Source organism: Trematomus bernacchii, unplaced genomic scaffold (assembly GCF_902827165.1).
Source record: "Trematomus bernacchii unplaced genomic scaffold, fTreBer1.1, whole genome shotgun sequence".
NCBI classification, from domain to species: domain Eukaryota; kingdom Metazoa; phylum Chordata; class Actinopteri; order Perciformes; family Nototheniidae; genus Trematomus; species Trematomus bernacchii.
Window position 1 is genome coordinate 12,596,190 of NW_022987720.1, and position 22,650 is coordinate 12,618,839.

General features: G+C 40.7%; 1 protein-coding gene across 1 annotated transcript; it reads left to right on the forward strand.

Moving 5' to 3' along the window:
• The first annotated feature begins 3,088 nt into the window (after positions 1-3,088).
• Positions 3,089-22,599, forward strand: cntnap1 (contactin associated protein 1). The gene is made up of 24 exons (XM_034143890.1): positions 3,089-3,446; positions 7,543-7,644; positions 8,576-8,769; positions 9,057-9,210; positions 9,532-9,735; positions 9,901-10,085; positions 10,249-10,398; positions 10,506-10,767; positions 10,853-11,002; positions 11,081-11,255; positions 11,557-11,663; positions 11,786-11,908; positions 13,639-13,842; positions 13,935-14,091; positions 14,177-14,304; positions 14,406-14,579; positions 15,071-15,289; positions 15,403-15,642; positions 15,752-15,991; positions 16,168-16,295; positions 16,482-16,575; positions 16,777-17,007; positions 17,094-17,138; positions 19,258-22,599. The coding sequence occupies exons 1-24, from the start codon at positions 3,386-3,388 to the stop codon at positions 19,455-19,457; spliced, it is 3,927 nt and encodes a 1,308-aa protein (XP_033999781.1). The 5' UTR covers positions 3,089-3,385; the 3' UTR covers positions 19,458-22,599.
• Positions 22,600-22,650: the final 51 nt, after the last annotated feature.

Sequence of the window (22,650 nt, forward strand, 5' to 3'; positions counted from 1 at the left end):
AAGCAAAGACCCTCAGCAGAAGTTTTTGTTTTTGTAACATTCCCATAACCCCCCGCGGTCTGTGTCATAAACTGAGTTTGTCGGAGAGTCCACTCTGAAGTGTGAATGGTCAAACAGGTTGTATCAGCTGTCTTGGACACAGCAGTTGAGCTAACAATGGGGGGAGATCTTCAGAGGTGGGATCCCAGTCTGGGCTTCCCCAGCTGGGCTTATTTTCAGCTGAGATTGGCCTTCACCAGCAGGAGGTCATACCAGTGTAAGGACACCTGAGAGCAAGCTGCTTTAATAGCCCTGTTTACAGCAGCTCACGCACCAGTATAGGGGGACATTAGGTTCCCATAGCTGGTGGCCAATATAAACCACTATCTTAGAGTCCAACCAGAATACAATCTTGCTGAATTCTCCACTTTCTGACAAGTATTTCCCAAATAGCCACCATCAGCGTGACCTGCTGCTGTTTTGTGTCTGACACATCAGAAAAACATAAATAAAGCCTGTGCTCATCATATAAAACTGGTCAGAATCCTTCATCCATCTTCATGACAAGTCACTCATCCGTAAAAACAGAGCAGCATTATCTCTTGGAAACATCTGGACCCAAGTCATGTCTTGACCCCTGTTTGTGAGTGTCTGCGTGCGCGTGGTTGTGGGTTTGGCGATTTATGTGTGAGAAGTGTTTATGTGTGTTTTCATTCTTGTACCCTCAGCACATGTCCTATGCAGAGTACAGTGGAACCCCTATGGAAAATACACACAATGCTAATGGGGGCTGACAAAAGTACAATCTGATTCCAAAAAAACAACCCTGTGAGAAACAAGGCCATCACATGTCCATCCACCTGTGGGTGTTTTTTTTAAAACACGTTAGAGAAGGACACAGAGTGTGATTTTGTTTCAAGTTAAAAGTAGGTATACAATAAATACAAAAGTAAGAAAAGTAAATCATATTTCAAATCTGGCATTCTCATTTCATTAAACCAAAGGTCGTTGGCCAATTTATTGATAACGTATGTACATGTTCATACATTTCTGAACCATAAAACGGTTATTTTAAATATAAGACCTGCAAAATAAAGTTATACAATGAATAGGTTGTGGTAAAGAGTTTTTTCAGTCAAATGGTGTAAGCTGACAAAAAAACATAGATACAGTACATGTCTGAGCTTTATCTGACACCTAGTGGCCAGTTGTGGTTTGGTTCTGAAACTGCTGCTGCAATCTGCAAATTGCAATTTAAGTCTAAATGCACATTCAGGAAAAACCCATATTTTGCATTAAGGTTTATCCCTCTTATGATTCACATTTTCCATTCATTCATATTTGTCAGCTATATGGTTATCCATTAAAACGTAACTTATCAGTGTACACAAGCTTTTTAATCTGGTAATGACACTACCAAATTGTGTTCTTTTCCACCTAAATGTTACAGTAATATGTCATTTGTATCCGTTAAATTGGCAACTGAATATAAAGTGAATTATTGTAATGTTCTTCCATATTTGAAAATGTGTTAGAGATTTATTTCTATTCAGCCTTCAGTGTGCATAGTTGGAATTATTGCATCACTTTGGCAGAACTATTCACAAAACGAAAATAAGAGGATTTTAGGACAGGATATTTTATAGCAAACATGGTGCCAAATGGACTATGTGAGAGAGGTTGACATTGGAACCCTGCATTATGTTTGCTGGGGATTCTGTCTCTGGATGCTCTTGTTAATCAGTTTATCACTTGAGCTTTTGTGTTGTTTTTCCTCCCAGATGTGTGGTTTAACCCCAACCAGACCTTATTATGTGTCCTCTGAACCTGTCTCTATGGTTACTATAAGGTTGAATAAAAAGGTCACTAGGGAAACAGATGGCAATCCAGCCTAATAACAACGTCTTTAGGTGCATGTGTTTGTGTATACTGTAAATGTTGTCTGAAGAGAACTGAGCAACAGTCAGTAGAGGAAAACATTTAGTTTTATATCTATTTGTTTATTCCGTCTAGTCTAACAGAGACAACCAAATACAGAACAAAAATAATATTGTTTGCTTTGGTTTAGCGATATATTGAACTTCACTGTTATAGAAATGAGTGACCTCTCCAAATGATTTTGCACCTGTTCCCAGTCAGTTAGATACCTCTGCAGTGGGCCACATCGGCAGCTAGTTTCCCTTGCTGATTTGATGCCCCACTTTACTCTCCCATGTATTTTCTTTCCTGTTGCCATTGTTTTATTTCTGCAGATATATTTTTATACTCTTAATTTCAGGGGTGGGGGAAGCGAGCAGGAGGGAGCTTACAAACTGACAATCTGATTTGATTGAAAACACGGTAAATCCCACGCTGGCCCAAGCATTCAATCTCACATCACCACTGACACACTGCAGCCCCATAAACCCACTTCTTAATCCCAAAAGCCTTTTTATTTTGTGGTCAATGTGCTACCCATTGCTACAAATCCCCCTCTGCCACTGTCTCACCCAGCCCCCACCCCATGTGGTTGTGTGTGTGTGTGTGCAGGGATTCGTCTGAGTTCAGGCACAGCTGGCATCATCATCCTCTAAAATGAATGTTTTGTGATGCACTGGTGGGAACAGAGTACCTGCACAAGGTCAGACAAACAACCCGTAGACCTGTGCAGCCTGCTGGTCTGCTGTGATTGGCATTCTATACGGTTCTGCTGCTGATGCGGCATATAAAGGACTTCCATCCTATTTCTGGATACAAATTCAGATCTACGTTATTGGACCAAAAGACTTCTTAACCATCTCCTCACTAGCGCAGTGCACTCCAGTGTGCAGCCTTGAAAAGTGTGCCAAAGGACGATGTGAGATGCCCTGAGAAGAGAAGAGGAATATATATTTAGTCCATTATGGAACTGAGCCACATCCCAGAAGGAAAGTTGCTGTTTTGACAAGTTATTTAAGACTTATCTGGAGGTTAAAGACAACTTACGTTTTTCTTAATTGTTCTGGAAAAATATTATCACTCTGTGGCAGACAGAAAAAGTTTTTTTTTTTTCCCTGCCTTCTTCCAGTCTCCTCTGCATCCTGCGAGAGGGACACACCAGAAACCCACTCCCACCTTTCAAACTCTCTGCTAGTTTACAATTATGTTGAATCCTATCACGCCCGGAGCCAGAGAATTCCATGACGGACATGTGAATTAAACATTATTAAAGGATATAAAGAAGAAGTGCGCGCTCTCGGCGAAGGGCAGCATCAGCACCAGCATCCAATGCGCGTCCCCGCCCCGGTAGAGGCTGCCCGAGAACCCGGGAAGAGGAGTTGGAGCTGCGCGAGTTAAAGTTGGGCCAAAGGGGGGTGAGAGGATGCTGCAGAACAATCTACGATCTAAATAAGATAGCCTGTACGGAGAAACGTGTCCTAAGTGAAGGATGACTTGCAAAATACTGAGCATATGCCTCTTATTTTTGGGTTTTCAACATTGCTCATCACGTAAGTCCTGTGAAACTGAAATTGTTCATTTATTATCGGCTGTTAGAATAGTATTAAAGTGTTTATACGTGCCATATCTGCATATTGTTTAACGTCTGATTGTATGCTTGAGAGAAAGTTAACATTCGGTTATAAGTGGAAAATACCACCGGGGGGCAAAATGTAGCCAGAGGTGTTGCGATCGTTGAAGGGCACGTTGCGGGAAAATCCTTTAAGTGCAGATCATTATATTCACTGGTTGTGTTGGCTATTGGCATTTCAGTAAAGCATTATTATATGGGACCTCAGAACTAAAGTGTGGAAGATAACCGCGTCGGTCCTGCGGAAGGTGCGCATGGTGATCCCCTCGCGCTGCACTGTCTGCATTGCAGTGCTTTCCCTCGGCCAGCGTGCAAGTTTCTGCCGCGTGCGACTTTATCTCTCGACTTCTTCTCCAAATCACGATGATGATTGGGAGTCTATCTTGTTTTTAATATCAAATCGCTTTGATCATGTATGTTGTTCTGTGGTGAAAATGTGATTTTATTTTTTAAAGAAGCGGTTGAGACACAGCGTCCTGAGTGGGACCAGCCCACTGCAGTACTTTTTTTGGGAAGCCCTGCGCCACCTGTCCACAGATCGATGCATGGTGCACACGAAGAGCTCATATTCACCTGCAGGGAGATAAAAACACAAGCAGTCATGTGTTGGGTTTAGTTGGGCAGTGATGGGGCTGTGTTTGAGGTGAAAATTAGATCAGGGGAAATGTTAGATCTGCATTTCTATCACAAAGCTTGTATGCATACTAATAAGCTTTATGAGTGATGTCATGATGACTTCACAGGTTCTTAACTATCCCAAAACAGCGCATTGCATGACTCAGTATGTTGGCATCAGTTGAAGATCAGGAAGGAGGGATGCTTTGTCATGTGACTTCCTATAGGCAACTGTATTTTGTGTACAGTATTACTGTGTTAATGATACACTATATTGTGCACTTTTTCTGTACAGTTATTGACACTGGAAATGATGTCACCATGCTGCTGACATGTCACATATTCTGTGAGTGAAAGGTACTATCATACGTTATTGTGAAGAGCATTAAAAAGTGAATGAACAGGAAAGTCTGCAATTAACTGGCTGTTGGTAAACATCATTGGATCCCAGAATGCTATGCAGTAAATGGATGGCCTGTGGGCTTGTTGTATATCCTGTTGGTACTTTATTGCAGGCCTGGCCAATATTTTATCTGCTCTGTGGAATTGCACAGGAGTTCTGCCAGATTAAAATGGAGCATCAGAGTACAGTGGCCCAGCCTGGGGTGGGGCTGAGGTTCACTTACTTGTGTGTGCGTGTGGAAGAGTGTGATGTCAATGCATAAATCTGAAGTTCATGCTGTGTTCATTCAGTCATGGTAAGCAGTCCAGGCATCAGGAGACTGTCAGGGGAATTGATATCAAGGGACAAAACCAAGCTGTTTGTTTCTTTAAGACAAAGAATCTTTGACATCTTATTTCAGATTTATGTCGGAATGTGATGCCCTGCATAGTTTGTGTTTATATCTCAGGCAGTGGTCTGACGCCACCCACTGTGATGCCGGCCTGGGTATGAATGATTTATTATACCTCCTTCAATAGAGCTTGCTGTATTTTACTACCATTTTGCTGTTCTGTTGCAGTATTTGCATCAGGATCCTGATGCATTGTTGATATTTTGTTGCTGGACATCTGCATTCAGACATACAGGGTTTTCTGCCTGAATCCCCTGCGGTCACGTGTCAAAGGCTAGTGACAGGCTGAGGAGGTGCATCTCTGCATATATATGTGTAACCTGCTGTAACGATGTGTCAGCCCAGACAGACCAGCCTACACTTACAGCAGACTGATGATTCAGCAAGAGTGGTGCTCGAGCTCTATGCAGCCACACTGTTCCCCACAGCCCCTAAATGATAAATGGAGAAAGAGACTACTCTGCAGAGAAGGGGGGGGGGGGGCTTTGGCTGTCAGGGGAGAAAACCTGGTGACTGGATGCTCTGCACAGGCTATAGGTACATTTTAGCTATTGCTGCATCATGACAACGCCCACTCCAGGAGAGAGTCGCAGAGAGAAGTAAAAAAAAAGAAGCAAGATGATAAGCGAGAGTATGAGGTGTGACGCAGGGAGAGCAGGAAAGAGTGGATTATTTTAGGAGTTGGAATAAAGATAAAGAGAGAGGGCGAAGGAAGAAGCAAGGTGTTTTATCAGTGGGGGGGTGGAGTGCGTGACAGTGAGGAGGGGCTGCTGAGTGGCCTGGGTTAACCTGCTGCAGTCTAGGATGGGGCTCTCCACATTTTTAAGTAAAATTCCTTTACCCTACTGATTGAGGAAGTAAAACAGATCAATACACTTAAAGCCATTAGTGGCAAATTGACTCTGCCTGTGTAAGTGCAGCAGAGCTTCTACTAAATATTTTTGTTTGATTAGCCATTTGAGCAGTGGATCTTTACAAATGGCTCTACAGAGAAGTAGTGAGGCGGCAGATATATTTCATAGAGTATCCGCAGTATACAGTAGCAGGAAATTCAGTATGGTGAGGAAACCTCTTAGGGAGGCAGACAGAAGCAGAAAGTCAAGGTCACATTTCCCTTGCTCAGCACACTACCTCCAATGTGCAGCGTGTCCTTGCACGAAAGGTGACAGAATTCATTTGATTTACCCCTTCTCACCAGATGAGGCAGAACATGTTGTATTGTGTATGGCTCTGGAATGTTTCATGTGTTATATAAGATTAGCGGTTAGGCAGTTGACAAAAGTTCTCCACTCTCTGCATGAATTGGTATGATCACTCAATCTTCCCAGCCTGGCAAAGTAAATTAAAATTAGACTCTATGCAGCACCCTTCCTCTACTCTCTCTATCTGCAGCTCGCATACACATTCTGCTAACTGCTCTTGTTTCTAGACTTTTCTTGTGCTCCGTGACCTCTGCAATTGTAGGAAAAGGAATTATAATGACAAAACATCTGCTTATCGGTTAACAGCTCCAAGTGTTAAGAGAAGATCATACTAATAAGGGAGGAGGAAGATGAGGGTTGGATAGGGAACAGCTTATATTTACCTTATTTCTATTATAGTTGGTTCTCTGTGGATTAAAACATTGCAATTTATTTGTATCTGCTTACTTTCATACTCAAGTAAAACCCCATCTGTTTCAGTCTATCTATATTAAATCTGTTGTGGCTAGAGAGCATATTCCACCTCTTAAAATGAGACAGTGCTTCTCTTGCAGCTTGGGGCGAGGACTATGTACATTCATCCCCAGCAGTGACACAGGCAGGATTAGGTAGAATTATGGTCAGTTTTATTAGCCATGGACTGGAGAGCGAGTCTGAGCAGATGGCTATGGTCTTATCAGTCTCATAATGCAGAATAGCAACTCAACATGACAAAGCGACAACCTTAGATTGCCTTTGACTTTACTGCCCATGAAACAGCATGTGTTTTATAGAGGAACTAGAGAAAATACCGACATGCAGACACTGACAGGCACGTACACACACCCACAAAGACATTCATGTGACGCAGCAACATTTGTATTCTGTGTCTGCAACACCAAACAACACAGGACCATACCTCTTTATAAAATAGATAGGGGGTGTTGCATAACCCTATATGACATTCACAGTAGTTTATCTCAGAGATAACATGCATAATCAGAAGTTGTCTGTGTGATATTTCACAGCTCGTTCCACCCATCCCATGAAGAAATGATGATGATGCACAGGACAGATTTATGAGCCTTGGTTCACCACTTAATAAGAAGGTTATTTAGGGACTGTGCTTTACTGTGTAACATGAATCTGTAACCTCACTATCTGTTTAACTTTACCAGCAGAAAGACTTTGTGCTACGCTTTGATTAAATGTATATGGTTCCGGACAAATTTGTTTTTTATGTCTAATGGAGCGTGCACTAGCCTCTAATGAAACTTCAAATGCTCTTCTCTCATCGAGCTGTGCGGCTGTGCCAGCCTTTGTTGCCCAGAACTGTATCATTTTGAAAGCAATGTGTGAATGCTGCATTATGACAAATATTTTGCAATAACTTCTGACCTTGACGTCTTTCTTATTGTCACTGCAGGAGAATGTGTTGATCCACTGATCACCGGGCTCTATGCCTCTTCCTTCCTGGCCTCCTCCAGATATAACTTTCTTTACTCTGCCAATTTTGCCAAATTATATGGTAAGTCGTTTAAATGAATCCATAGATACACACCATTAACCTCACAGAACTTTCTAATTGCAGATGTTTTGACCTATCACAGCAGGAAAAGCACGAGTGTAGCTATTAGCATAAATAACAGCTATGGTCACGGTTCACATGTCAAGGCACATTAATGTTATTAGTCACACCTGCGCTTTAAAAAGTTAGAGTGCCAAAGGTGAGAAAAGAGTATTCCAACAATCGAGCATCTGTATGCTACCAATAGAGACTTATTCAACTCCCTGTGGGTTATGAACATATAGATAATCTACTATTTGTTTATATGTATATACTTTCACTTTATCAAAGGATATTGACCTCACATTACATAATAGCAGTTGAGGCAACGATTATAGTGAATGTGTGGGATTTTAGTTAGAAACTCTGCTTACAGATATATATAGCCCACAATATTATTCATTGGATACAAGTAGCTATACATTAGCTTTATGTTGTGTTATCTGCAAAATCACAAGTCTTGTCCAAATGTTTTTATTTTTCTTAGTCTTCGCCCTGTGTCAAATGCCCTTGTTATTTTATAGGGTATAATTAACATTATCCTGTATTATTTTGTTAATCTTAAATTAACTAAAAGTATTTGCATTTTACTCTCATAAGTCAAGGAAAACCATAACTATTCTAATAAAGTATTAGTAAATGAAAATTGTCAACATTTTAGTTTTTTTAAGTAGTTCAACTCAGCTTTCAATTAATGTAGACTAGCCAACATATTGCTGTAGTCCTGATATGAGATTAAAACATTTTTAATCAACAATAATGTAGTCTGATTATGTGTCTAATGACGTTTGTGCCGTCTCCCTATTGGCTTGTATTAGTCTTGGGAAAAAGACAGCTGTATCATATTTAGTACACTGCCTCCAGATAAAAAGCTCTTCTTTCCCCCCCTCAGGCAGCAGTGGCTGGTCCCCCTCCCCCAGGGACAGGCAGCCATGGCTGCAGGTAGACCTGGGCAGGAAGTACCGACTAGTGGCCATCGCCACCCAGGGGACCTTCAACTCATATGACTGGATCACCAAGTACACGCTGCTCTATGGAGACCGACCGGACTCCTGGACCCCCTACATCATGGAGGGAGGAAACTCTGTAGGTGTCTCTGAGCCAGAATAATGAGGGTGGGGTGAGGGCTGTAACAGGGATGAGGAGAGGATTAACGAGACAGATGTAATCTAAACAGCCGATTTTCCTTTCAATGGGTGTTTTTGTATTTATTGTCCCTTGCAGAAACAAAGACAGCACAGCATAGTATCTCTCTCAACAATGACAAAGCTAATCTCATCATCAGTTCGTCTCCAGCCCCTTAATAAGGCGTGAACACCATTGCAGTAACTCAATAACTCTCTCCCTTGTGTCCCGCTCTCTTCTGTTTGCAGACGATGCCTGCAAACTGGAATTATTATCAGTTGAGGAGAAATGTCTTCCATTACGCATTTACTGCTAAACACATTCGTCTGCTGCCTCAGGCGTGGAACACCGAGAACGGAGGGAAGATCGGCGTGAGGCTGGAGCTGTACGGCTGCCCTTATGGTAAAACATGACTGATGTTCTCTACCCAGGGATTTACTTTCTCTGATTCACATCCAGGGACATTTTGAAATCCAAGTTCTTAATCGTATTACGTATTATGCCACAAAATGTAAGTGCCAAATACACCACAATATGTTACTAATAAATGACTAAGCTCAGTATTAATCTTACTCTGGAACATCCATGCAAACACATCTGATGAGCTCCAGGAAAAGTGCCATGGATTTATTCAGACAATCCTTTAACCCTTAAAAAGTGCTACACAAGACTATATATACACATCCCATCCTCTTTAGTAATATTGGGATATTTTGTCTGCAGATTCCTATGTGCTACAGTACAACGGCGATGACTCAGTGGTGTACATGTACCCAGAAAAGAGGTACCGCACACAAAACGACCACATTGCCATAAACTTCAAGACTCTGGAGCAGGATGGTCTGCTGTTACACAGTGAGGGGATTCAAGGAGACCTCCTCACCTTGGAGCTGAAGAGAGGCCGTCTTTACCTGCACATCAGCCTAGGTACAGCTCCAGTACTTTGTTGAAAGAGACCTTATTGAGTTATGAGCGGAAAAAATATTGGCCTATGAGACAATGACATCCGCTAAAAAAGTTCTACAATAATACCTTGAGCATACTGTAGGTTTCTTTATTGACCTCCCCCTGTCCTTGCCATCTGGTTTTTAGGAAGCAGTATAATACATAAAGTCGATGGTCGAACAACACTGACTGCTGGCAGCCTGCTTGACAATCTACACTGGCACTATGTTACCATCAAGCGCGTAGGTCGACAGGTCAACTTCACAGTGGACAGTCACACAGTCACAGCCATCTGTAAAGGAGAGTTTACAACCCTGGATCTGGATACGCAGGTACCTCATATCAACACAAGAGAAAACCCCCCAAAACATAATAGCACCTCTTTAGGTCTTACTTTTGGCATTTACATGGAGTATTCATTTGAATGGTTCATGATGATGACCATGTGCCTCAAGAATACAAGAATACATTATTGATTTTCTACCTCTCTCCTAGTTATATGTCGGAGGTGTCATAGAGCAAAATTTGCCTCATTTGCCCACTACACCCAATTTCCTGGGCTGCCTGGAAAACGTCTTCATCAATGGCATTAACATCATCTACATGGCCAAGAGAGAAGAACCTGAAATCCGCATCCCTCGAAAGGTATACAAAACATGGAGATCACCATTAATTGTAGTGAAACAACATTACTTTGTCAGTGGAAATGTTTTAAATGTAACTGAGGTCAGATCTTTTTTTCTCCCCCTTAGAAAAAGATGCATTATGCCTGCAGGGACATTCTGCTCAAACCGATGACCTTTGCCGGGCCCAACAACTACCTGCAGGTGCCAGGCTACTTCAGAAGGCCTCGTTTGTTTGTAAAGTTTAAGTTCCGCTCATGGGACTACACTGGGCTGCTTATGTTCACACGATTTGCTGATGACCTGGGTGCCCTTGAGCTAGGCCTGAGCGAGGGACAGATCAACGTCACTATATTCCAACCGGGCAAAAAGAAACTCCAGTTTGCTGCGGGTGGGTTTTGAATGAGTATGCATGTGATCTCTGTACTGAATCTGATTGTAGAAACATAGCATGACAGGCAATCTCTAATTTCTAGGTTACAGGCTAAATGATGGTTACTGGCATACAGTGGATTTGGCAGCCAGAGACAACCTACTGACCTTGACAATTGATGAAGAGGAGGGCTCTCCACTAAAGATCACCAACCCTTTCACAATCCGAACAGGAGACCGCTATTTCTTTGGAGGTGAGTGGATCATGTTGGATCAAAATAAACGTACAAATCTTTACCATCCAATTCTTAAATGTGTTTTCCTGTGCTCAGGTTGTCCCAAAACGAATAACACAATAAGGAAGTGTGAGACCAAGCTGAACCGCTTCCATGGTTGCATGCAGCACATCTTTATAGACAATGAACAGCTTGATATCGACATTATTCTGCAACGGCAGTGGGGGCGCTATGCTGAGCTATTGTTGGGAACTTGTGGCATAGCTGACAGGTAAGAAATATTCTTTCATTTAAAATACCTAGTATACAAGAACGATATAGTTTTATTAATAGCAGGCCGGGATGCACAATATTAGATTTTTGCTCATTTCTGGTGTATGCCTTTATTTAATTTCAAAGTCATAAAGGCAGGTATGCTTAGGTCACCTAAAGTTTCATGTCATAAAACCTCACCCGAAGTCTCTTAAAATAGAAATAATCAACAGAGAAAATAGAGAATGTATGATGTAAGTGTGTTAGATTCACTTTTGTAACACCAAAATATAGAGTATAATCATATATTTGGTTTACAGATGTAATCCAAATCCATGCGAACATGAAGGCAGATGCATCCAGTCCTGGGATGACTTTATCTGTGTGTGTGAGAACACTGGCTACAAAGGAGAAGTGTGTCACATGTGTAAGTGCTGGCTGGCAATCTTTCCACTGTAATAAGTATTGCTTTACAGTTGATTACACTTGGCCCCTTCCATATTTCTTCCTAATAATAACAAATTGATCATCTCGCTTCTCAAACAACAGCTGTTTATAAAGAGTCATGCGAGGCCTACAGACTCAGTGGCAAGTATTGGTCTGGAAACTACACCATCGATCCTGATCTCAGTGGACCTCTGAAACCATTTGAAGTGTACTGCAAAATGAAGTGTAAGTTATTACTGTCACTTAAAAAAATACAGCTCCATCAGCCCTACTGTATGTCCAGTGCCGAATCCTCTGGTTGTTGTGAAAATGTCAGGTTATCATGTTCCTGTAATGAGAAATACGTAATGTTATATCATGGGATTTCTTTTAAATTTCTGTTCGGTGTTAAAAAGCATTGGGGGCAGTTAAGGACAATGTCACAGAAGACGTTACAACCATCCATTATGATGAATATAAGGAGATAAATATCATATTATAATAGCCTCAATAAATCAAAAATCACACTAAATTGGCTGGACATTAAACCACCATATATCAGCAACTGTAAACAGTCCAAAGACAGAGGGACCAAACACATGGAAAGAAAGCTAAATCTATAGGTTGAGAAAAAGAGAGAAGAGAAAAATAAAATGAAGTGAATTGTTTTATGGAAATAGATGTATGGAACAGCAAAACCAAGAACCTTCTTTCCTTTAAATGGTTTATTCTTATCAACTGTTATCACCGCTTTTTGTGGTTGTATTTCTATACTTTCTTTAATTAAACTAGGGCTGTCAGTCGATTAAAATATTTAATCGCGATTAATCGCATGATTGTCCATAGTTAATCGCGATTAATCGCACATTTTTTATCTGTTCTAAATGTACCTTAGAGGGAAGTTTTTTATACTCTTATCAACATATGAGTGGACAAATATGCTTTATATGTTTGTTTATTATCATTTGAACAATGACAAATATTCTCATGAATATTAAACACAACAACCTCTGAACATTACAAATATTCGCCTCAATTCAACCTGGAACCTCTCTCATACAATAATACTGTGTGTGTGTGTGTGTGTGTGTGTGTGTGTGTGTGTGTGTGTGTGTGTGTGTGTGTGTGTGTGTAGACACTGTGATGGATCGTTGAGCTATGTGCAGCTGCTCAAGGCATATATGCTCGAATGGGAGCTGCCTGGACGCTGCAATAATGTTGCGCGTACTATCCGTGCTGAGTGTGCTGACTTTTCGTACAATGTCACACTGTCTGGCTACCTGCATAAAGTCAAGTGCTCGGCGCAGTTGTCGGCGAAATGTCATTGAAACAGCTCCTTATATCCGTTAGCGCAGCTAGCTAGCACCAGATGCTAACAACAACAACACGTAAGGTGTGCCTCGCTCGCGCGAGTCGCGCCACACATACACACTCCCTCCCGGTCCTCCCGATGGCCAGTCCGGGCCTGCCAGTGAGCGTGGAAGTGTGGTCTGCCACAAGCGGGCGGCAGGAGCGGGGCTGTCAGCATCAGCTTGTCGATGGTATTTTACACTCGATGCGCTCTGAAACTACGGCGGCCGAGGACAAAAAATACACATGCGTTAATCGCGTTAAAATAATTAGTGGCGTTAATTTTTTTTTTGCGTTAACGCGTTATTAACGCGTTAACTTGACAGCCCTAAATTAAACACATTGTTAACATGTATTTCTATAGCAGAAGTGACAAAACTGAGTACTTGTAATGTAAATATGTGGACAAAAGTATTGCCATTTAATTGGAAATTAGACGTTTTTATGAAACAAGAGTAGCAGTTATCTCAGAATGTGTTGTAAAAGTATGCATTTTCTTTCCCCCACCTTTCTGTTCACATTCAATTGCTTTACATTCTTTTCATTTTTCTTACATTAATATTCCCTCCATCTTTCTCCTTTAAAATGTAATCACCACGACCTATATCTGTCATGCCTCCTTACAGCATATAAAGCTTGGACAGTGATTCTAAATGACCGTGTGGATGGTACCAAGGTGACTGGGAGTTCAATAGACCGGCCATATATCGGAAATGTCAACTACTGGAACGCCTCCTGGGATGAAGTATCTGCTCTAGCAAACACCTCCGTGTACTGCGAGCAGTGGATCGACTACTCCTGCTACAAGTCCCGTCTCCTCAACACCCCCAGCAAGTTGGATTAGTCCATTTATATATTTGGTAGTTTGCACATGAAGAACAAGGAAATAGTAAGCTAACACAACTTTTCTATTTCAAAATAGATGGAAGACCTTTTGGGTATTGGATTGGTCGTGACAATGTGAGTCACTATTACTGGGGTGGAACATTCAGAGAGGTCCAAAAGTGTGGCTGCGCTATCAACCAAACCTGCACCGATCCCAAGTTTCAATGCAACTGTGATGCTGACTATAGACAATGGTGAGAGAAGGACACATTGTGCAGGCTTAACTTGTATCTGCGACAGTGACAAGCTAGTCTTTACGTCCACACTATGTCTTTACAGGTACTCAGATAAGGGCTACTTGGACTGGAGAGACCATCTGCCCGTGAGGAAGGTGGTGGTCGGGGACACCAACAGGACCGGCTCAGAAGCACAATACACTGTTGGGCCTCTTCGCTGCCATGGCGACAGTGAGTTTGCATTTTATGGGGTTTGCTCAAACAGTGATGTTCAGTACTATGAAAGTGTTTAGAGTTGTTTATTTTAATACATATTTGAATGTTTTCCAAAGGAAACATCTGGAACACCATATCCTTCACCAAGCCCACATACATAACCTTCCCCACCTTCAGGCCGGGCTCCAGTTGTGACATCTCCTTCCATTTCAAAACTTATCGTGACCACGGCGTCTTCTTGGAGAATTCTGATGACCAACTTCGAAACTTTATACGACTAGAGCTGAATAGTGAGTTGAATAATCTGTTACTGGAGCTATAGAGGGTATGCAAATGAGGTCAACGTAGGCGAAAGTCACTGAGTTAAGTGTTGAGTTTCAGCAAATCCTAACAAAACACATCCTAAATAGACAAAAAATGGCCAGATGATTTTAGTTACTTCATTTCTCAACAGTAGAGCAATTTTGAAAATGGTTAAAACTGCTGTAGCAAGAGCAACAAGAAAGTTAGACATATCATTGCTGTAGAACCTGTGGGTTCATTGGTAAGTTGTAAAGATCATTGACATGTCCAACTACATTTAATTGAAGTAGATATGTGTTATTTTTACTATAATTCTCCCAGTTTACCCTACTACCATAAGCCAGGTTGCAATATGATGTTTTGATAATGCTTTTACTGCTCAGCCCGTCAGTGCATACCCTCTATTCTCCTCATCTTATTTATTGAGGAATCTCTATATTTTATTAAAACATTTTCTTTCTGTCTTTTTCTCTTCCAGCCACCCATAACCTTGCATTTATTTTTATGGTTGGCGATGGCATTGTAAATGTGACACTAAACTCCCCTGTTCCACTCAATGACAACGAGTGGCACTTTGTTCAGGCTGAGCTTAATGTGAAGCTGGCCCGAATCAAGGTTGATTATCAGCCCTGGGCTGTCAAGCGTTTTCCAGGTCAGACTTTCGTCACCATGAAGTTCACACATCCTGTTGTAGTAGGTAGGTTGCCTGAGGTGAACTTCAAAATGTGTCATGACATAAATTGAATATAATGTTCACTCTGAATTTGAGTAAATAAGAATAACTACTGATACAAGTTTTCTTTGTATTAGGTGCTGCTAACCGCACCCTGAGACCGTTCTTGGGGTGTCTTCGAGGGCTGCGAATGAACGGGGTTACTCTTGATCTAGAGGGGAAAGTAAATGAAGAACAGGGTATAAGGCGGAACTGTACTGGAGAGTGTCTCAATGCGACCATACCATGCAGAAACTGTGGCCAGTGTATAGAGGGCTATGCTTCCTACACCTGTGACTGTAACAACACAGCTTTTGATGGTTTCTACTGCCATAAAGGTGAGTTCATACATGTTTCTCCAGAGCCCTGACACATAACATAGTAACTGATATAATCTGCAGCAATATGATTCAACAGATATCTAATTTGGCAATGATCTTTTTTAAGACATTGGAGCCAGCTTTGAGCTTGGCTCGTGGCTGAAATACAACATACGAAAGAAGCCTATAACAGACGAAGCAGCGTGGGCCAACTGGATCGACCCGCACTACGACAACTTCAGCCTCGGCTACAATGACACAGCAGATGACATTGAGTTCAGTTTCAGCACCGTTTACAAGCCAGCTGTGTTGCTCTACATCAGCTCCTTTGTCCAAGACTACATTGCTATAATCCTCAAAAATGATGGTAGGAGCAACTCAAAAACTATTTGAAGTAATGTGCTAAGCTGGTAGAATTGCACATGTAAAAAATCAGATTTATAACATTGACTAGAAACTCTAATGCTCACAAAAGTTGCTGTAAAGTAGTTATTTAACAGGAAATTATATTCTTTTGATATCTTGTTTCCTTTCTCCCTTTAGGTAGTGTAGATCTGAGGTATAAGCTGGGGCTCATAACACACAAGTACCAGCTGACTCACCGTAACCTGGCAGATGGATACCCCCACTACGTCAACATAACCAGACACAACAGAACCATCAAAACACAGGTCAATACTGCCACTGCTCTAACTGTGTAAACCCTGGCCTGGGTTTATGTTATTTTTAATGAAATAAGGTGTCATGAGGAATCATAGACTGCTGTTCACCTTTAGCTTAGTTTAGCCTAAAGACTAGAAACGACTTAGCTGTCTCTAAAGGTCACAGAATCCTTTTGTTTTTTGATCTGTCCACAGGTGGATTACATGGAGCCCATAGTGGAAAAGATAACCTTAGTGGAGGATGCCAGGTTTGACTCTCCAAAGTCCATGTTCATGGGCAGAGTGATGGGTAAATGTCTAAAATATATGTTGATGAGAACAAGTAGCCATATGTTTATTGTTTTTGCAGAAATGTATTATCCCAGAAAGAAACGTTAAGATGTAGAATCTCGTACTTAAGGGGGTTCCTACACAACAAATCAGAGGTTCTAGGTCAATAAATAGACAAACATGTATAACGCACAAAACTAATTTGGTTTGCGCCTTTCAGAGGTTGGTGACATTGACTATGAGATCCAGAGGCATAATTCTCCAGGCTTCATAGGCTGCATATCTGGGGTGAGATACAACGTCTACGCGCCCTTAAAGGCCTTCTTCCGTCCTAATGAAACGGATCCTCCCGTAACGACGCAAGGCTACGTATCTGAGTCCAACTGTGGCGCCTTCCCTCCTATCCTGGGTTATGTACCATGGGAGGTTGACCCCTGGTTTACCACCATAGGTGAGTTTCTATGTCCCATAATACATCAGTACAAAACAAATATTATTTGATGTTCATCCACTTATGTGTATACCTCTTCCTTTCAGAATATATTTACATCCATGATGACCTGGGCCTGTTTTGGATAACAGGTAAGATTACATTTTTTCTCTCTGATGAGACGTTGCCCTATTTACATAAATACTGCATATCTGCTTGTTTCTGAATTACTGAATAAAAAAAAGGCCAGTAAATTAAAATGTTGCACTTCATTCAGTTAATTTGGAAGCAATGCATTTTGCCCTTATGCTGTTTGACAACGAGAGAGAGAGGCAGGTCCTACATCACACACACAATCTTCTTATCCTTAATTGAGCCCAGTTGTGAGGGTCCAATGTGGGCTTTTGGTTTTTAATCTGACTGCAGTCTCAAATGTATTGCAAGTGGGACAAAATCCAAAAATCATACTTGTTGAAAAATAAACAGCAAGACATTTCTAATACATTAATAGAGGAGATTATTTTGTAAATCGCTTTGGATAAAAGCATCTAACAAGTAACATGTAATGTAATGATTATATTTGACTCAGTCAAGGTCAGATTATGTTATTTAATCTTCTAGAGTATATTAATACATTTAATTCAAGTAGAATAGACCTATTTGTCTTTGCAAAAGATATGTGAACTAATATCCGTAAAGACAGGTTCCTTTAATGTCTATACATGCTTAGATTACATTTGCATATGCTACATAAAGTCAATAGACGATTTACAATGAGTACATAACATTACCAATACATAAAGCCTTAATTCCCTGATTACAATACAATCAATGGCCAAAATAGTATTGCAATAGTGTTAGATCAATTATGTAAAGGCAACAGGCCATCGAATAAAATAAAATATATTTCTGACACAATAAAAACATATTGGGATATAATTGAAGCTGTGCAGTACATGGTAGATTTTCTTAATGATATTATATGAATTGATTATGGTGTAATTCATCATTTTGATATGAAACGATATGTGATCATTTAAAAAAGAACATATGAAAGACATGAAACCGATGCTGGAATGACAAATGTGTTTTTCTCTGTAAACCTATGGATTTCTGGAAAACATCAATATTTAATAAACCTCTTCCACTATATAATCCCCATGATATCCCTGCACCTTATTACAAGAGGAGTGTTGAGAGCAGACGAGCATTTTGCAGTAAAGTATTAAAGATGACGGACAAAATTAGAGCCCTTCTCCCCGATGAGCAGGACAGGCTGGAGCCTCAGGATTAAACTGCAGCACAGAGAGTCCCTGCTCCATCCCTGTCTGAGACCTTTACCGGATCAGCTATATTTAGTCTGCATGGGCCCAGCTTACTGCTCATCATTGATAGAGGCTTCATTTTAATAGATCATTCACATTCAGATGTATTATGCTAATCAAGGGCATGAAATTGGTGTGCTTTTCAATCATCCAAACAATGGTCCCTGCTGGTTATCAGACAACTCTGTTTGATATAATGCTCAGGATAAAATGGTTATGAGTGAGAATTGTCACCCTTTTTTTAAAAGGAGTTGATAAAGCAATATTGCTCATGATCAAATGCTGTCACAACAATAGTTAAGAAATGTGTTTTTCCTTCACTTCAAATATATCCACCTCATTGTAGTGAAAACCTAGTTTAGAGTAAACACTGTTCTGTATCTGATTCTGATTTATTGGAGTTATGAACACCCAAGGGCCGGCATATCTGCTGGCCCGAGACCAACGGATATGGGCACAAAGGCTTCAAGACATCTCACCAGTCCATTACACAGTGGACACACTGACTGACAAAAAAGCACACACCTACAGGCAGTTTAATGTCCCCAGCTCAGCTGACCCACATGTCTTTGGAGTGTGACAGGAAACCAAAGCAAATGCAGGGGAACATAAAACTGCAAAAGGGCTGAAAACCTAGACTCACAGTCAACGATCATCTAGGATTCATTTTTTAATACTTCTGCTCTTGCTTTTGTTTTCATTCTGGATGTTAAGTGAAGGAAATAACTAAATACAGAGTGGCATCAAATATGTTGCAGAAAAATAATTTGCAAGATTAAGTCGCAGTAAATATTCCGTGTGTCCGTTTGGACTAAAAACCTGACGTTATAGATTACACGTTCAGTTTTCAGTCAAACAGTGCCTGTTCCTCATTAGTATTTCCAGAAGCACCTCTTTTCTCATTGAGTTGCAAATTAACTCTGACTGTGCTATTTTTATCCTTCAGTCATTGTCATCCTGGCGCTGCTGCTGCTCTTCGGAGGCCTGTACAGCATCTATGTATATGCCTATCAGCAGAAGGGCAGCTACAGCACCAATGAACCCAAGAACCTGGATTCCCCCAGCAGCTCCAGGCCGCTGACCGAGACCCTGAGGAGAGAAAAAAAGAACCTCCCGGAAATTGAAGAAGAGTTCAGGAGCGACTAAAAACACAGGACTTTTGGGATCATAGGGGTGGGGTTTGAATAGGGGTTGGGAGGAGGGAAATAGCACTTACAACAACCACAGTTACCTGTTTTCAGTTTTTTCTAATTCCTTTGTTCTGTTTTCTTATATTTTTGTTTTGAGTCCGTTGAGTTGGATCAGACAGCTGGTGCTCCATATAGTACGTATTTTGGTAAGGGTTAAAAGTTCACAACAAGCCCCATGTTGCGTGAGTAGTCAACAAGTCTCACACTGTATTGCAGGGCGAAATACTGAAGTGCCTCATCAAAGCAAGCTTAATCTGGATTAGCATAATAGTTTATTCAGATTGGGTTCAGATTAGACACTGTGGGATCAGGATTTTAGGGGATCTTTAGTTACAGTTGGGACATCAGTTAAATGTTTTCTAGCTCTTTTATTGATTTCCTGAGCCATTTAGACTAATTGAAGCTACCAATGTCTAACTGTATTGCCATCCAAGATAAACCTTTTGATAACAATCTTTAAAGGGAGCCATTTTTTTACCTTATTGTTTATAATCTGTTTTGGGTTTGAGCAGTGAACACATCTAATAACTAGTGAACTAACCCAGTGTGACAAAAATCCAGATCACTGTAACAAAACTGGTGTTCATAACAACAAACCGAAGAGACAAACACACTGGCATGGAGCTTTGAGATGATGCATATTAAGATTGTAAGAGGCATATACGCTTATACTTGTTGTATTGCAGCCTATAACAGTGCATTACCTATACAGAATGGCACATGTAAGTGGTTCAGATTTGCCATAGTGTCAGTAGATAGCAGCTTTGCCGATTACAGTATGCTAAAACACATTCTCAACTATGGGGCTACGGAAATGAGAACGTGATGATATGATACTCCTCTAGGTGTGAGAGCTAACAGGATGTTGGTCTGGTTCAGAAACAATTCAAAGGTTGAGGTGAGGCTCACCAGGGACAGGCTAAAAATAAATCAAGATATCATTCCTTCTGTCTTGCTTCTGGTTGCTTATATTATGTCCTAGCAACCAATAGCTCGGTGCTACAGAGAGTTTGACTCGGCAGAAATCTCTAACAACAGTCTAAAAAAAGAATCAAGTCTTTTTACAATCCTTTCATCCCCAATCAGAAGCATCTTTCAGGAAACAGCTGCTCGCTGTGCCCATATGGAGAAGCATACTGATAAGTACACATGCACACAGACAATAACATGTACAGAGGACCACAAAAGTGTAAATGCTAACTTCTCATACTGCTTTAAAGTCTTTGCACAATGCTGTAGAACAGTAGTCGAACACGCTGTTATTGCTGCTGCTGCTTGTTTAGCTGCTTTCAGTGGAAAGTTGATCTACTCTTATGAAATCTTTCTTCTCTAGCAAGATGACATTTCATTCGATACGTGGTGCAACCAAAGCTTCAGGCTATCATCACTCACCGCCGCTCTCCTTGACAGAAAAACACTATTGTGTAGGGAAAAAGCTAAACATTTGTAACATATCAGCTATGCATTTGTAGAGCATGCAGCACTTTGCAGTAACATGAAATAATACGAGCTTCTTTCAGCCACCAATGATGTTTAATTTGCATCAAGTAGGATTTAATGAGTGTATACGTGACTATATATGAACAACGTGTTTAGCGACTTTTATATTCCTATTGTTTATACAAAACAGTTAAAGGGAGTGCTTTGAATGTGAATCTTCTGACTCGCAATGTATGAGCGGACACTACAGTGATGACCTTCTTGGATGTTTTCATTGTAGGCTGCTTAGCACTGACAGTAAACTCACTCATGGTAGCTCTCTAGAATGCTCAGGAAAAAGAAAGTACAGTACTTGTTCTCTGTAGCACTTTTACACCTCCAAAGCTCAACACTTGGTTCTTCCGTTACAGATGGGCAGAACTGTGCGAAAACTGTACATTGAAAGGATGTAAAAACTGCGAATACTGTAAAGACAAGACTTGCTAATACTGTATGAAAATGTATAGATTTGGCCAAAACTGGCATGAACAGGCTATATTTTTAAGAATGCTGTAATGAAATGAATGATACTGAAAAGTGAGAAAACAGAGTGAAACTGCTGGTTTGTGATTGACAGAAGAATAGTTTGTATTTTTTTGTTAAATGGACAATCACCACTTGAAGTTCATATGCTTTGTTGCCTATTAGGAAGGAGTCGACTATTGTATTATATGAATGTATACACCTCACTGTATTCATTGGTAAATAGACTATAAGCATTCAGCATAGTCAGTGCATAGCTAGTTAATCCATGCGTGGTCCCTGGAGCGTGTGTATGTGAAACTGATGGGATGTTTAGATGTTCGTGCATTTGTAGGTTGCCCACCAAGATACAACATAAAACTGTTCAATAAGAACTCTGTTTAGAAAACGAATATGTGCACTGATGCCAACTATCAAACGTATTGTAGTGCAAGTAAAGTAAATGGAGACAAAAACCTGGATGTGGTTCAGAATGACCCCTCTTTTTCCAGATATCAGGTGTTTGTAAATTACAAGCACATTGAATCTGTGCTGAACTGAACCTGAAGCGTCCATACTGCATTCTTATAATGGAGGCAATGGCTTGAATAAAAGGGATAAAGATAATATGGCCAGTAGAGGGAGTGGGTCAGAAGGATATTGTTAGCTCGGACTTGGTATCTGCTGATTTCACTCCATGTGTTACGTTTTGAGTGCTGTTTAAGTTAAACTTATCAGTAACATCAGAATCTTTTTTTTTTTTAAAGGGACATAAAGTTAAACTGGGGTTCAAATTATTTGCATCTATTTCCATTCTGAGTTCAATTAACACTTTAATTCTCAAAAAGGCCTTAAGAATTGTTCATACTTTCTATGAATCTGCAGATACCCTGTCAACAACGATTTCATGTTTGAAAACAGACGATAAAAGCAACAGTGTGAGTAGTTCCACTTCTCTGCACCATCAACCGAATTCTTCTGCAACGAGTACAAGAACCGATCGTTACAGTTGTTTGTGATCACACTGAAATGTAGGATTTTTTCTTTTTGTCAGTCAGCTCGATTTTGTTTTGTAATACTTTCACTGTAAATGACCATTACTGTGTGAATCAAGGCAAAGCCAAGCCGTCACCTCAATAAAAGAAGCTTAAAATGAATTGTCAATGTTTTATTTTAGGTAAGATGTGTTTTGCACAGAGACATTAAAC

What these genes read in the sequence shown, in the direction of transcription:
- cntnap1 (XM_034143890.1), top strand. Translation starts at nt 3,386, where the DNA reads ATGACTTGCAAAATACTGAGCATATGCCTCTTATTTTTGGGTTTTCAA. An exon ending in GCTGTACGGCTGCCCTTATG is followed by an intron (nt 9,211 to 9,531) that starts GTAAAACATGAC and finishes TTTTGTCTGCAG; the next exon opens with ATTCCTATGTGCTACAGTAC. An exon ending in ACAGAACCATCAAAACACAG is followed by an intron (nt 16,296 to 16,481) that starts GTCAATACTGCC and finishes ATCTGTCCACAG; the next exon opens with GTGGATTACATGGAGCCCAT.